Here is a 15,110-nt window from a genome sequence, read left to right as displayed (position 1 = left end):
ATTACTATGGGTATTATATTACAAAGCATATGCAGTATACATATATACTAATTATTATCACAAACCAACAACTATTCTATCATTAACTAAGCTTTTGCTCGTACATGTATATCGAATAACTTGTGATCAAGAAAAACAAGCAACACAAAAAAATCTTTCGTCTTTTAAGCAAACACTGGATTGAGAAGTGTATGTAGCATGTTTGTTGAAACTAATAATTTATTTTGCAAAATCATTTCACAGAACAATATTACTTTTCAAAGTAACAGAAAAAGTGAAAAGAAACCAAGGTAATCTGGGAGACATTGCACAAACGTAATAACATTTACAAGTATTGTTCATATGTCCAAAAAAAATTGCTTTTTCAAAGAGAATGTAACTATTGTTTTCTAAAAAGGCGACAAGAAAAGTACAGTAGCTATCAAATTATTACATACACAAATGCATACGACTACAAAAGAATAGAATGCTTCATTTTAAAAGAGCCTCTTCACAAAATGATTCATAGATCTGATGTGCCAAATCATCAATACAAGGCAAGGTCAGTAATTTCTGTAGGTAGTCGGTCATGTTGTCACTACATGTAACATGTACTACACCTACAAGAGGTGGAATTATTTTGGCAAGTGCAACAGCATTAGTTTCTAAAACAGTACCAGAAACTGTTGGGCTTACTACTGCAGTAGCAGAATTTGAAATAGCAGCTGACCAAGCTTTGCTTAAGTGCTTGTGAAGTCCTTCAAAGCCACTATCAATTGTAGCTTGAAGCACCACATGAAAGTCTTCACTTTTCCATATCTCACGTGTGTCTTCGAGGAGGCGCGGAAGAGTTAACTGATCAAACTCCGTAGCTAAGCTCTCTGATGTTGGAGTAGTAGATATAAACTCAAAGAATGGTGTTTCTTTCATGTTTTCCAATCTCTGTTCAATTGGGGCTCTTATTTTATTAATCAAGTCTAAAAGGCTGGAATGGGTGAACATCTTTTTCAAAGAAACATTCATTAACTCTCTTTCAACACTGTGACGCACTAAACTGCAGAGATCACGAACGCCAGAAGACAGAAAATATTGGATCGTTTCAAGATACTTCTGCTGTATCATGCCTTCTTTGTCCAATTGAGATAAATTTGGCCTTCTCTCATTTAGCAAATAGATGTAACCTCCAATGACATTGAGTTGAACTTTCAATGAAAGAACTAGAATGCTTGTGCTGTAAATTAATACGAGGGTTCTAGTAAAAGACACAACCTTCAATTCTGACCATAAATACACTTTATTAGTCGGTTTATGCTGAAGTTGTTCAGTAAGATTTTCGCAATTTAGTTCGTCCATTAGAGTTGATCTAAGAACTGGTATCATGGAACAAACAGTAGCGTTTGCAGTCCTTTGGTTTGATTCAAAATGTGTTTGTCGCTTTGCTGCCGCAAAAGCTGCGGCCATTTGACGGCTTTGGTAATCTGAAAGCCAGAGAGTCGCATATTTCCACGTTAGATATACTCCTGTAGCAAATGATCCAACAAAGAAAATTTTTTTCCTGTGTCTGAGGAAAAAGCTACGAACATCTTTAAAGCCAAACATTGCTCACGCCGACCGGAACTTCTGGTTCACAGCTCGCTACATCTAGCGCTTACGACAAATATTTCAGTAGCACTAGCTGTCGGTAGTCAGCTCCATAGAGTTATCTCCCCCTAGAGTGATAACTACACGAGCGTTTCCGTTTAGGCCACGCCCCTTTTTTGTGCTAGTCAGTCGTAGTGATGGACTAGATCAATAACATCAGCCATGAGAAGGGTTAAACAAGGATTATCCATTTCCCTAAAATTATGAAAATATTTATGTTTATGGAAACAATGATATACAGGGAAGCTGTATATCATTGGCTGTGTATCATTGCTGTGGGGGGCTGTATATCATTGATGGAAATGGATATGAAAAAGTAAACATTTCCATAATATGTTTAGCGATCCCTGGTATGTATTGAATTGCTTTAAATAATAAGCATATATTAGAGTAATAAACTATAATCATCATTTCTTTAATATGAGCATTAATTACTATCTTAACTGTGGAAATTTATGATCATTCACATGGCTGATGTTATCGTTCTGTCAATCACTACGATTGACTAACATAAAAAAGGGGCGTGGCCTAAACGCTCCTTGTTGGCACCAGAAACGCTCGTGTTGTTGAATGCACAGTTATCACTTTAGGGGAAGATAACTCTATGGTCAGCTCTACCTAGGTAATTGTGCAAAAACTAGGTGCATGCTGGGGAAAACTATGTCCATGCACGCATGCCGATGTTATAATATACTACATGTAGTAGATTTTTACAAATAGGAACGCATACTAATTGAGGTACTCAAATAATGTCTTTAAGAAAAGACATTATTTGAGGCTACATATTTATTAGCGGTTCTAGGTGTCAAGTGTGCGTAACTCGTAATATGGTGAAATTGGTGGCGTAACATTGGATTTATATAAACAATGTTCGATCCAAGTTAAATGTGCAAAAATATATATATATATATGAAATAACTTCGTGAATTGAATACTTGGTAAATATTGTTGAAACTGATTAGCAAAATAAATAATTTTGGGATACGATTCTTTCTAATATGGCACCATGCAGGGTGTGATCAAAAGGTTAATTAATGTCCCAGGGCTGATACTCTGAAAGAAACACCCACTTGGTTAGACCCAGACTTGGATATTGTATCCCCAATCACCTGGTTGGTCAATTTGAAATACAACCCCTTAAACGCTGGAAGTTTCCTAGAGGGCGCCCAGGTTGCACGCCCCGCTAAACATCCAATATGATTCAGAATCTATAAAAATAATTTTCACGGCTCTTTCACTAGCTGTGGAAACTCCTTTAAAGTAGCAATTCACTGACAGTGCCCCATGGTCTAAAAATCTCCTTAGTTGTGATTTTGGGCCGAGCCTAATGGGCCTTTTGGGGGAGTATCAGCCCTGGGAAGCGTGTCCTCTCAGCTGAATATAGCATCCTTCCTTATGTCACATGGTTGAGAGCTGTATTCTAGATAATAGAGCTTCGTTTTATAATGTTTACGCAAGTTTGGTTCTATTGGCTAAATTAACCACTCCTTGCTATGAATGAATCATATGTGGGTAATTTAATGGTTTTATGTACATAATATCTCTGACATGCATGTAGGTTGGGCATACATGTACATGACCATAGCGGAAGACAGTTTTATCTACCCTTAAAGAAGAACATGTATGCATATAGGTCTGCTACAATTTGTTTACAATGCTCAATAGAACAAATTATAACTGCGCATTGATAAGTACTCACTGATGCCCAGATGTAAAATGCATTGCAGTGGCCATAAATCTTTGCCTAGACATTTATGTAGTTGCATTAGAAGTGCAGTGTGTCACAAACCAAACAGCATAATTGCGTTGCATGCTTTTACTACTGTACAGTATGCATGTAATACAAATACGGTGTGTATTTTTAACTTGCCGTAAGCAGTATTTGTAGGATTATTATAGTGAGGTATTCTTTACAGGATGTACACGAATTTAAACGAGTAGATGAATTGAACTGCAATGTTTATTAAGCCATGTTACAAACACAGAAGAGAACTAGTCGTGACATGAACCACTGTACACACCAATGAGTAAATAGTAAACTACACTATTCCATCATTATGACATTAGGATAATGCTACGCCTCCCTTTACATTCGGGTAAACAAATATTTTAACATGAATGAATAACAGGCTATTTATGATTGTCACAAAACTTTCCTAACTCACGTTACAAATCGAGTCTCTGAGCTGGCCAGTGGTTGCAGTTACTACGATGGATGGGTTCTACCGGCTCGAGATCAGAAGTGCCTGGGGCGTTCGATTTGTGGAGTGTTGATAAGGTAACCGGGATGAGGTCAAGGTTATTGTGACATAACATTTCGTCTCCAGATTTAATGTTATATGAGTGTCCAGGTAATGGTTGGGTAATAGTTCCATCAAGGTCTGGTATGTAGACTGAGTCGTCGACGTGTAGACTGAGTTTCATTCTGGCGTTGCGACGGTCGTCATGATTTCGCTTCATGTTTTCCTTATAAATAAGTTCGGGGAAAGCTATGTCAGCATGATCAGCGAGCTTCGGTTGTAGTGTCGAGGAGTGGACAGGTAAGTCTGTTCTTAATCATCTACTCATGAGCAGTTCTGCAAGGGATTTCCCATTTCTGATTGGGGTGTTACGGTATGCCAATAGACCTAGACAGGAATCTTCAGCTTTCTTCAGAATGTTCTAACAGTCTGAACGGCTCTGTCAGTCTGGCCGTTCGTTTGAGAATGATGTGGCGAGCTTTTTATGTGTGTGAAGTCATATAGTTGGGCAAATTTGTTGAATGTCTGGCTACTGTATTGTGGACCATTGTCAAATACAAGAATTTTGGGTATTCCGCGGCGGGCGAAGATGGACTTCAAATGAGTTATAGTCGTTCGCGAATCTGTTGAGTCAAGTTTGGCAATCTCTACGAATCTAAAATACTAATAAGTAAGAAGTAAATATTCATGGCTTTTCCAGAAGAAGAGATCGGACGCTACTCGCTGCCAGGGTCGATCGGGATAGGCAGTTGGTGATAGTGGCTCCGTTGTTTTGGGTAGGTGTTTCTGGCAAATGTTACATAATTTGATCCTTTCGTTTGAGTATTTCTATAGACAGTCCTGACCATCAAACTGATTGTCGGGGTCTTTCTCGGCATTTTTCAATACCGAGGTGAGCACTGTGGAGTCAATTCATCATGTCCATGCTTTTAGAGATGGGTATTACGAGTTGGTTATCTTTCAATACTAAACCATCAACGGGATATAGGTCACTTTGAGCATTCCAGCATGGTTTAAGGGCGATGTCAGTATCTGAAAAATACGTCGAGCATCCATTCCTGAGAAAATCGATGACCTGACAACAGATGGTGTCGTTCGATTGTTGGATTTTTAGTTGTTGTAGGCGATTTTCTGAAATAGATAGTTGAGTAATGTCAGTTATCGCGCTAACTTCGATTGCTTGTGACAACTTAACATCTTCATCGGTTGGTACTCTTACCGGTTGTCAAAACAATAAGTCTGCTACGTAATTCGCTTTCCCATGTGGATGTGGACAGTGGTGAATGTGTATTTCATAGTACATAGGCGTTGTTGTTGTATACGGATGGTTAGATCATTGACGGCTTTGGAGTTGAATATCAGGAATAGGGGTTTATGGTCTGTTTTGATTGTAACGTCATGATGGTACAAAATGTACATTTCGAATTTGCTACAAGCCCAGGCCATACCAAGAGCTTCTTTCTATATAGGCAACCAGCGTTGCTCTGTATCAGTTAGAGACCTAGATTTGGATGCTATTAAATGTCTATTGCCATCTTTTTGAATTTGAAATAGTGTTGCTCCAAGTCCGGCATTTGATGCGTCACACATGATTATGATTGGTAGTTGCACCAAGCTAGGCATAGTGTTTTACAGAGTTCTTGTTTCAGGTTTACACGGGCTTGTTTCTGTGTAATATCCCACAACCAAAGGGTGTTTTTCTTTAACAGCGCACAGAGTGGTAGGGTTAGTTTGGTAATTCTTGGTGAAAACTTGCTTAGTTGGTTGACTGAACCTAGCAGACTGGGATGGCTGCTCAGGAGGATGTAGCCATGCCACGCCCAACCATGCGCTCTCAAAATGACGACATGAGGCCTATGATGAATGAAGTCAGAGGCATGACTGAATTAGTGCGTACCAGGCACGCACTTGCAATTGCTCTACCTGTTTTTGATGGCTCTACTGATGTGGAAGATTTTCTGGAGCTATTTGAAAACATAGCCATGCATAATGGCTGGTCTGTTGGGGAAATGGCTATCCGTCTCCGACTGTCAGTGATGGGCTCAGCCGGTATAAATTTACATGGTAGTAACTACCTAGAGTTGAGGGAAAAACTAGTGGCCAACCACTCTATTAGCATGGAAAACGCAATGACTGTGCTTAAAATGCTGCGGCTGAGGCCGGGGGATAATGAATTCTCTTTCTCAGACAAACTTTGTAAACTCGTAAGTAAGGCATTCCCTAAAATGGAACGTGAGTCGGTGGACCGACATGCCATGAGGGAGTTAATTGCTATGCTACCTCCAAACTCTCAAGCAGCTTGGTTGTTTAAAGCACAACCACGTCATAGTTTGGAAGAGGCTGTCCATAGGATTCATGAAGCTAATCCAAGCGTTGAGCGAAAGATGAATCAACTGGATGCGACTGAGTCATCGTCAAAACTTTCTGACAAAATGATGGCCATGATGCAGGGCACACAGGCCAGCATGCAAACCCTAGTGCAGCGATTTGCAGAAGGACAGAAGCAAATTGCTGAAGGGCAAAAGCAGATGCTGGAAATGTTGCTACAAAAGCAGCGACGTGGCCCCCTAATAACCGTTCAGAGCCTGATAATAGGAAGTGGTACACTTGCCAGAAGATTGGTCATATTGCTCGAAATTGTCCTACTAAATGTTCCAACAAGGCTTCAACGGAGGGAAACTCCAAGGTCCAGGGGTCATAGGTCCGGGGCCCTCTGTACAGATACCTTTAAACCTGGGCAAATGCCAATTACATGGAGGCCATATGACAACTGCTTATTATGTGCCTGTCACTATAGATCAGGGAAAGAACATTATGCTGTTGGACAGCGGGTGCACCTAGTCCGCCTTTCCACTTAAAGAGTTCCAGAAACTTTTGGCTCAGAGCTGCACCAAACTCCAGCCAGTACTCGGGCAAGGTATTTTGGCAGATGGTACCGAGATTCAACTGCAGGGCTTAAGCTATGTACAGTTTCAGTTGGGAACTCAGAAGATAAGTCACCAATTTGTCATAGCGGGTGTCGAAAATGCTATTCTGCTTGGATTGGACATCTTCGAGAACCATCAGTGCCTTTTAGATTTTTGAAATGCTCAGTTGAAGATCAGAGATTCAGCGGTCAGGTGCTGTGACAGCCAGGGAAACCTATTGAAAGTGAATGTTCAGGTCCGCCAGGACACAGTGTTGCCTCCCCGCACAGAGAAGTTTAGCATGGCACAGCTTAGCACTAAGTGGGTTCAAGGGACTGCTTGCATTGAATCAACCAATAAGGTGCCAGGGGTGCTTGTCGCCACCACTGTTCAAAATCCTAATGAGCAACAAGTTCACCTGAGACTGATGAACTACACAGATCGGGAAATACGAATTCCAGCGGGGAAAATAGTGGCTACGTGTATGGCTGCTAATCTAACTAGACCAGCTCCTACGGAATCAGCTAGCCGTGGCCAGCTGTCTGAACACCTCACGACGCTAGTAAAAAAGAGTTGTCAAAGGTTTAGCCCCGAGGAGAAGCAGAAAGTTCAGGCGCTGATAACAGAGCATCAGAGTGCGTTCAGTAGCTTCCAATATGACTTAGGCAAGACTAATATGATTAAACATGGTATTCTGCTAGTGCCAGAAGCAAAACCCTTAAAACAGTGACCTTATCGACATGGGACGGCTCAGGAAGCTGAGATAGAAAAGCAAGTCAAGGAATTGCAAGGGCAGGGCTTGATCCGGGAAGGACATGGTGCCTGGAGCTCCCCAGTTGTGTTAGTGCAAAAAAAGGATGGTAGCTGGTGATTTTGCGTTGACTACCGTAAGCTTAATGAAGTCACTCACAAGGATGCCTACCCGCTACCCCGAATAGATGACACCCTTGATGCTTTGGGGGCAGCCGTCTTTTCAGCACCATGGACCTCACTAGTGGCTACTGGCAAGTCGAAATGAAAGATGATGCAAAGGAAAAAGCTGCCTTCGCCACACGATCAGGATTATGGGAGTGGCAAGTCCTCCCGTTTGGTTTGACCTCAGCTCCGTCTACCTTTGAAAGACTGATGGAGACTGTGTTAAGAGGATTGCATTGGAAGACAATATTAATCTACCTTGATGACATTATTGTGTTCTCCAAGGATTTAGATAGCCATTTGGAGCGTCTAAAAGAGGTGTTTGTAAGGCTACAAGAAGCTGGGCTGAAGCTAAAGCCAGCAAAGTACAGATTGTTTGCTGATAGAGTCCACTACCTAGGGCATGTAGTAAGTGCTAGCGGGGTGGAGACTGAAGAGAGCAAGGTTACTGCTGTAAAGGAATGGCTAGTACCTCATCACAAAAAGGACATGAGGGCCTTTTTGGGCACTTGCGGATACTATCGGAGGTTTATCCACAATTACTCTGACATCAGCCGACCATTGAGCCAGCTCAGTTTAAAGCATGCAAGGTTTGAATAGACAGAGAAATGTAAGCTGGCGTTCCAAGAGCTTAAGGGGAGACTCACCTCCGCACCCAACCTCACCTACCCGAACCATTCACTGCCTTTCTTCTTGGACACAGGTGCCAGTAGGGTTGGCACCGGAGCAGTACTGTCACAAATCTAAGATGGCCACGAGCGAGTCATTGCCTACTTTTCTAAGATGTATACTAAAGAGCAAAGGAACTACTGTGTCACTCGTCAGGAGCTCCTGGCCATCATTAACGCTGTGAAGCATTTCCGTCCTCTTATTTTTGAAAGGGAATTCACTATTTGTAGCGACCATGCCTCACTACCCTGGCTTTTTCGTATGCCCAATCCTGCAGGTCAGTTAGCACGGTGGCTGGAGATATTGACGGAGTATAACTTCCAACTGCTGCACCGCAAAGGTTTGAAACACTTCAATGCCGATGGACTCAGCCGGCAGGACTGCCATGATTGCCAGCAGTGCCAAAGAATGTTCCCCGATCAGAAACCGATGATGCAACAACTACAGGTTGACAGCCAACCTTTGGATTGTTCCACAGCTTCGTGTGCTACTCAGGAGAGGATTAATGTCATTGATATTGCTCAGGCGCAGAAGATAGATGAGCAGATCAAAGAGGTTTATCAGGCTGTGAGGGAACAGGCTACCATTTCCAGCAGAGAGTTTGGTTGGCATGCACAAAAGCTGCTCAGACTTTGGGAGCATTTGAGGTTAACTGAAGAGGGTGTGCTAAAGGTAAATCTGCCTCAGAGGAGCTCGCAGACGTGGAGGACAGTCTGCCCTATGAGCATGAGGGTTGAAGTTATACAGGCCACTCATGCAGAAGCTCGTTTAGGTTTCAACAAAACATTGGCGGTAGTGCGTCAAAGGGGGTATTGGCCAGGCATGACAAGTCAAGTGAGGCAGTGGATCCAAGCCTGCCTACCATGTCAGAAGTCCAAGCCTGCCTCTCATAAGAGCCACAATACCAGGACTAAACTCTGGGCAGGAAGACCCTGGCAGATTATCGCGGTAGACCTGTGTGGTCCACTATCGGAGACTACACGAGGGAATACAGAAATTTTGGTGCTGGCAGATCACTTTACGAGATGGTATGATGCCATCCCCATTCTCGATGAACAGACCAGCACAGCGGCTCGTGTGTTAGATGAGCGGACGTTTAGCTATTTTGGCATACCAGAAATCATCCACACAGACCAGGGGTCACAATTTCAATCGGAGTTGCTTGCTGAATGTTGTAAGCTGTGGAATTGTGACAAGATGCAGTCCGCTCCATACCACTCTCAAGGAAACTCTGTGGTCGAAAGGGTTAACCGAACAATGAGAAACTCTCTGAGAGCTATGCTCGCCGAATCAGAACACTTGGAATGGGATCAACTGGTTCCCCAGATTATGCGTGCAGTGCGCGCCACCCCCCATTTGAGTACTGGTGAGACTCCAAACTACCTCATGCTTGGTAGAGAGACATGCCTGCCCCATGATCTACTTCTCAACTATCCGACTGGTGTAGACTGCTCTGAAAATGAGTACGCAGTTCGTCTGCAGAATGATCTACAAACAGTGCATGGAAGACTACAACAGCAACAATTCTGTGCCCCTAGAACTGATGACAGTGAGGAAAAGTCTAAGTTTGTGATTGGCGATAGAGTCTGGCTCAAGTCATACTTTAAAGAAAAGGGTCGAGGAGCTAAGTTACAGTCTAAATATGTCGGGCCATATTCCATAACTAAGGTACTCCCATTGCAGACCTACCAGATGAAGCGAAGAGGCAAATTGACAGTACAGCACGAGGGCAGGATTAAGCTTTATCGAGGAGACTTGAATGAGCCAGTGTCTGGATCAGTGCAAGACAACCAGGATCCTCTCCCAGAGGAGAATAACCCTCCAGTAACGGTAGAAGAGAGGGCAACTTTGGCCGCACGTCGTTCTGGCCGGAATGTCAAACAGCCTGCACATCTCTCTGATTATTGGCTAAATAGAATGAAGCGTGTTTTGCCACCAGATAGGCAAATTCTGAGACAGAATTCTGTCTTAGGAGGGAACAGTGTAATAAAAAAAGTGGATGATAAGTACGACACTGAGTTTCCGCCATTGTCGACGCAGAACAAAACCCTTAAAATGGAAATGGTGGCCCTGAAAAGGGCCGAGGTGGTTGGTGGGACTAATGGCACTCAGAAATCAATTTTCATTGATGAGTCCAGTAGCCCGAGAGGGTCACTATCATCCCCGTTGGAGTCTACCGATGGGCGAACGATCTTGGACTCCACTTCATGCCGTGGAGTAGGGCAAGTATCACGGGCTGGCCTCCAGTACGGCCGTCGGTCCTGCCGTGGCCTTGTTTAGCGTTGCCCTCGGTGATGATGTTGGCGACGGGGTGAACACGCCCTCGGTCTCTGGGGTTCAGTCTGGGTAGACTGTGTTCTTCGGTGCTCAGCAGAGACGTGCGCATGCAAGAGAGGCTGAGTGGTGAACACCTCATCACAGGAGGAGCAGCGGTGTCTGTGTACACGAGCGTGCCTCTGTAGGTCACGCTCCTTGTTGCAAGAAAAATCGCAAAACGTACACGAGTCTTCATGCTTGTAAAAGCGAATGAACTGTAAATCAGTGTGTACCCGTATTTATAGACAGTCAGCAAGCGTAAGAGAGTTGATGATGTCTTTTCTAAGCCTATAATCCAGCAGCTTCAAATTGCTGACTCAATGGATCTATACTACGTTCGTCGCAATTCAGACAAATTTGAATAGTCATTTATAAGGCGCACGCTTAACACTTGTCCAATGTAGTGTATATGTATGGGTTATACTAGCAATTTTTTTATGTTAACCATTTATTACCATATTGTTCTAAGATTTGTATGTTACTATACAAACACTAAAAATTATTAATACTCGTATTGCGTGATTAGTTAGTGACAAATGTTATCGTTTTTGTATTCGAAATATGTTATTGTGGAATTGGTTGACCTAATTACTGTGCAGCCAATCAATTGTAGAGTTTTTCTTGGGATTGCTATATAACCTGTCAGTTTTATCATTGCTGGTGTGTTACTGCTTGGTACTGAGAGATATAACACCAATAAAGATACATGTACTGCGTTCTTTGCAATAAGCTCTGCTGGATTTTCAAAAGCAAATAGGGTATAAAATTCTTGTCACCGTTTCTGACTTTAGCATTGTGATATTAGCCAGCGTATCATAGCTGCTTTCACTATAAGTGCTATTGACCGAACGTCAAGAATTATTGCGCTTGGCTTGCTAGGGTGTAATAGTTGAGAAAAGACACCATCGAGTCTGCTTATCAGCTCACTCTTGAGTCTGTTTATCGGCTCACCATCGAGTCTGTTTATCGGCTCACCATCGAGTCTGTTTATCGGCTCACTCTCGAGTCTGTTTATCGGTTCACCCACGAGCCTGTTTATCGGCTCACCATCGAGTCTGTTTATCGGCTCACCCATGAGTCTGTTTATCGGGTTGCCCCCGAGTCTGTTTATCAGCTCGCCCACGAGTCTGTTCATCAACTCATCGAGTTTGCGTGAACTCGCTCTTGAGTTGGGAGTTGTCTATTCTTGTCGAGCAGAATTTACTTCACATTATCCTAACGAGTTCCCTCCTGTTGGATATTGCAAGTTGCAGCATAAGAAGCGTAGGCGACAGCTCCCTCTGTTCACTTCAGCAATGTATAACAGTTGGTTTCAGCTCAATTTTGTTGTTTCCAATAAGTATTTTACGTAGCATTTGTATTTTAGTGCATTTCTTGACTTCGGCAGAGTATAATGAGTTGGCTCCAGCACCCTCTTGTTGGATTCAGCAAGTAGGCTATCCAGTAGTGATGGGTTTAGTAAAATCCTTAGCATTAGCAGAGTCTTACAAGTTGATTTCAGCTCCCTTCTATTGGGCTTGGCTGGTAATATCACCGAATACAGTCGGTTACAGCGCATTGATGGCTACAACATAGTAGGCTTACAATGAATTGATAAATCACCAAGTTAAAGTGAGAGTTTTCCTCTTCTTTCTCCTTATAAAAATGTTAGCATTTATCAATGCTAATCAACAGAAACGTTTACCTGTAAACGCTGTAAGAGTACTTTTGGGATACATGTACATTGTTGATTGGTTTCTAACAATGTGAGGTTCTCTAAGCATTTGACGGACATGACAAAGCACAGAATTATACTACCCCTGGAATGGCATTGGCCTATTTAAACCAATGAACTTCCGTGCGACAATTTGAGCCCAATCTTGAACAATGCTACATGGGTTTTCCGCTGTAATTAGTGAAATGGTGGATCATAGTTATCCCAAGAAAAAAACTCATTTATCTGCTGGAAATCGATGTTTTGCCATTAATTGCTACCACTACGACGACCCTGAAACACAGAGGATTAAAGATATATCATTTCCTAAGTGAGTTTAGCGTTTTATTCCTGCATTAGTGGCACTAATACAGCAGTAGCTGTTTAGAAGAAGCTTGCTAGCAGCTGGTTAGAAGCTTGCTAGCAGCTAGTTAAAAGCTTCCTAGCAGCTGGTTAGCAGTAGCTTGCTAGCAGTTGGTTAGTGATACCTTGCTAGCAGTTGGTTAGTAGTACCTTGCTAGTAGTAGCTGGTTAGTAGCTTGCTAGCAGCTGGTTAGCCAATTTAGCTTAGCGAGTGTGCTCATCTGTATGTTTATAACTTTTATAGGTTGCTCTTGCTACCCAAGTGTTATCTGCATCAGTGAGTGATTCTCTAATTACCCTGAAAAAGTTAAATTTGCCACAGTTTTAAGACAGTGATGCCACAGGTGAGTTCATTCAGGTTAGTGCGTGTGAGTCTATTTTTCCATGTGTAACTGAAATTTGATACTGCAAAGACTTGTTATTAGAAATTTTGATGTCATGCATGGCAGTGTGGTCACAGTTGGAATAATGTAGGTTAACTTAAATAAGTTATAGATTTATATTAAAATTCAGCCAATGTTAGTAAATGGGGTTTCTTGTTGTGTTTCTGCAGAGAGTTGATAGATTCTGATATACTCAATAGTCGGTCAGCTGCAGGTCGTGGCTATAAACGGCCTATATGGTTGTCTAGTATGGAGTGTCTAACTCCGTTTTTACTAGACACAAAGACATATCTTATGAGTTTGAAAACAATGAATGATACACCTTTATACAACACTAGGTGGTACTACATTTTTTTTAAAATTGTTGCTTGTCTTACTGTTCGCTTCTTATCTCTCCGTTAGAGTCAAAATAGACTGAAATACTAATTCACATTTTGGATTGAATCAGAATTGCATGCGTAATATTCTGGTAATGATCTATTGTTTGGTGACCTGATAGGCCTATAGTCTGTTATTTTTTCACAACATTTCAGTTTGTTTCTATGGTTAAATATTCTTCATTTATTGTTCCGTTTTCTAGTTTATGATCTTTGTGTTTGGATTGTTCTGCTTTTTAGTTTTCTAGACTAGCAGCTGCATAATGTAGTGTGGTGCAATATTAGTGCATAATTGTTATAAGCCTGCATTAACTTATATTGATATACAGCAGGGGGCCCAAATGTCTTTAATTGAGGGCCAATATTTAATATTTGAGACATTTGGTAGGCAACAAGATGTATGATGATATGAACTGAAGTTGTATATGAGCTTAAGAATATTATTGTATTTCAATAATTATATATATTATATTACTTTACAATTACATTCATGTGTCAATAACAAATTATGTTTAGTTGTCTTTAGTGAATATAGAATACAGATTATATGCGCCATTTGCATAGATAAATACTCTACATAAAGTTTTACAAACCAGCCTAAAACGGGTTGAATTCTAAATATGTGCAAAAGGTAATTTTTGGAGATCTTGTAAGGTGGGCCATCTTGAATTTGATAGTGCGGCACCACAGGCCGCTATTTGAGCATCCCTCATGTACAGTAAAAAATAAACAATGTCTATGCATTGACATATTCTGGTGGTTTGTTTGTAGGCATGTTTGCATTACTGGATTGGGGGGTGCTGTTGATGTAGTGCTCGGTTTAGTTGAGAAGCTACTGAAGTCTGGTCATTTAGATTACCTGCTGATGTATAAGTTCTCACAAGACCATCTAGAGCTGTTCTTTAATGCTGTGCGAAGGTGTGGTATGTAGTACAGTGCTTGTTAATTCATCTCATTCAAGTATAGCTGAAAACGCGCGTATTACGCTTTGTAGTGTGTGATTTTACCTGCTGGATATAGCTTTTCAAACCACACGCTGCTTTCAAGCAAAATAGATCCAATGGGCCAAATCAAGGATGATACAAAGAATATTATCACCAAGCTTCAAGATAATGAGTGTCAAAACCTAAATATAATCAATTCATATATTGCTGGGCATTATGATATTGCTCGACTATGAATCTATTTTTTGGTATGTTCGATTGTAATGGCGACATTTTGGCTGATACCTTAACTGCCTAACAATTGTCTTTTAAAAATCATTATTATTCAGTCCATATTTTAACACCATTTCTATTTTATTTCCAATTGCAACAAAGGATAACTGTTATTATTTCAGGAGGCTGGAACAACAACCCATAAGTAGAGCAGTTCCAGCATATCTTTAGGCGCTTGGTTACAAGATGTAGTGTTACACCAGGAGCTACTAGTAATGTCAAATCTATGGATGACACTGCATTGTTACCAGGTTTTACTACCTATGTGCCACCAACTGTTGGTAGTGAATATTATGTTGAAGATGTTATTGACAGACAAACTATGCTTCCCGAAGAAATGCTAAACATTACATCACATCCTGTTCTTGGTAACATTGCTGTATATTTATCTGGTTGGCTTGTCAAAAAACA

General features: G+C 41.5%; 2 protein-coding genes across 2 annotated transcripts; one reads left to right on the top strand and one right to left on the bottom strand.

Moving 5' to 3' along the window:
* Positions 1–178: 178 nt before the first annotated feature.
* Positions 179–1,650, bottom strand: LOC137391225 (peroxisomal biogenesis factor 3-like). Its single transcript, XM_068077632.1, has one exon. The coding sequence runs from the start codon at positions 1,576–1,578 to the stop codon at positions 472–474; it is 1,107 nt and encodes a 368-aa protein (XP_067933733.1). The 5' UTR covers positions 1,579–1,650; the 3' UTR covers positions 179–471.
* A 3,997-nt stretch (positions 1,651–5,647) lies between these two features.
* Positions 5,648–7,496, top strand: LOC137390566 (uncharacterized). Its single transcript, XM_068076895.1, has 3 exons — positions 5,648–6,461; positions 6,689–6,777; positions 6,954–7,496. The coding sequence occupies exons 1-3, from the start codon at positions 5,648–5,650 to the stop codon at positions 7,494–7,496; spliced, it is 1,446 nt and encodes a 481-aa protein (XP_067932996.1).
* The last annotated feature ends 7,614 nt before the right edge of the window (positions 7,497–15,110 follow it).

Source organism: Watersipora subatra, chromosome 3, assembly GCF_963576615.1.
Source record: "Watersipora subatra chromosome 3, tzWatSuba1.1, whole genome shotgun sequence".
Lineage (NCBI taxonomy): Eukaryota > Metazoa > Bryozoa > Gymnolaemata > Cheilostomatida > Watersiporidae > Watersipora > Watersipora subatra.
Note: the sequence above shows the minus strand (reverse complement) of the source record. Positions and strands in the feature narration are given on the sequence as shown.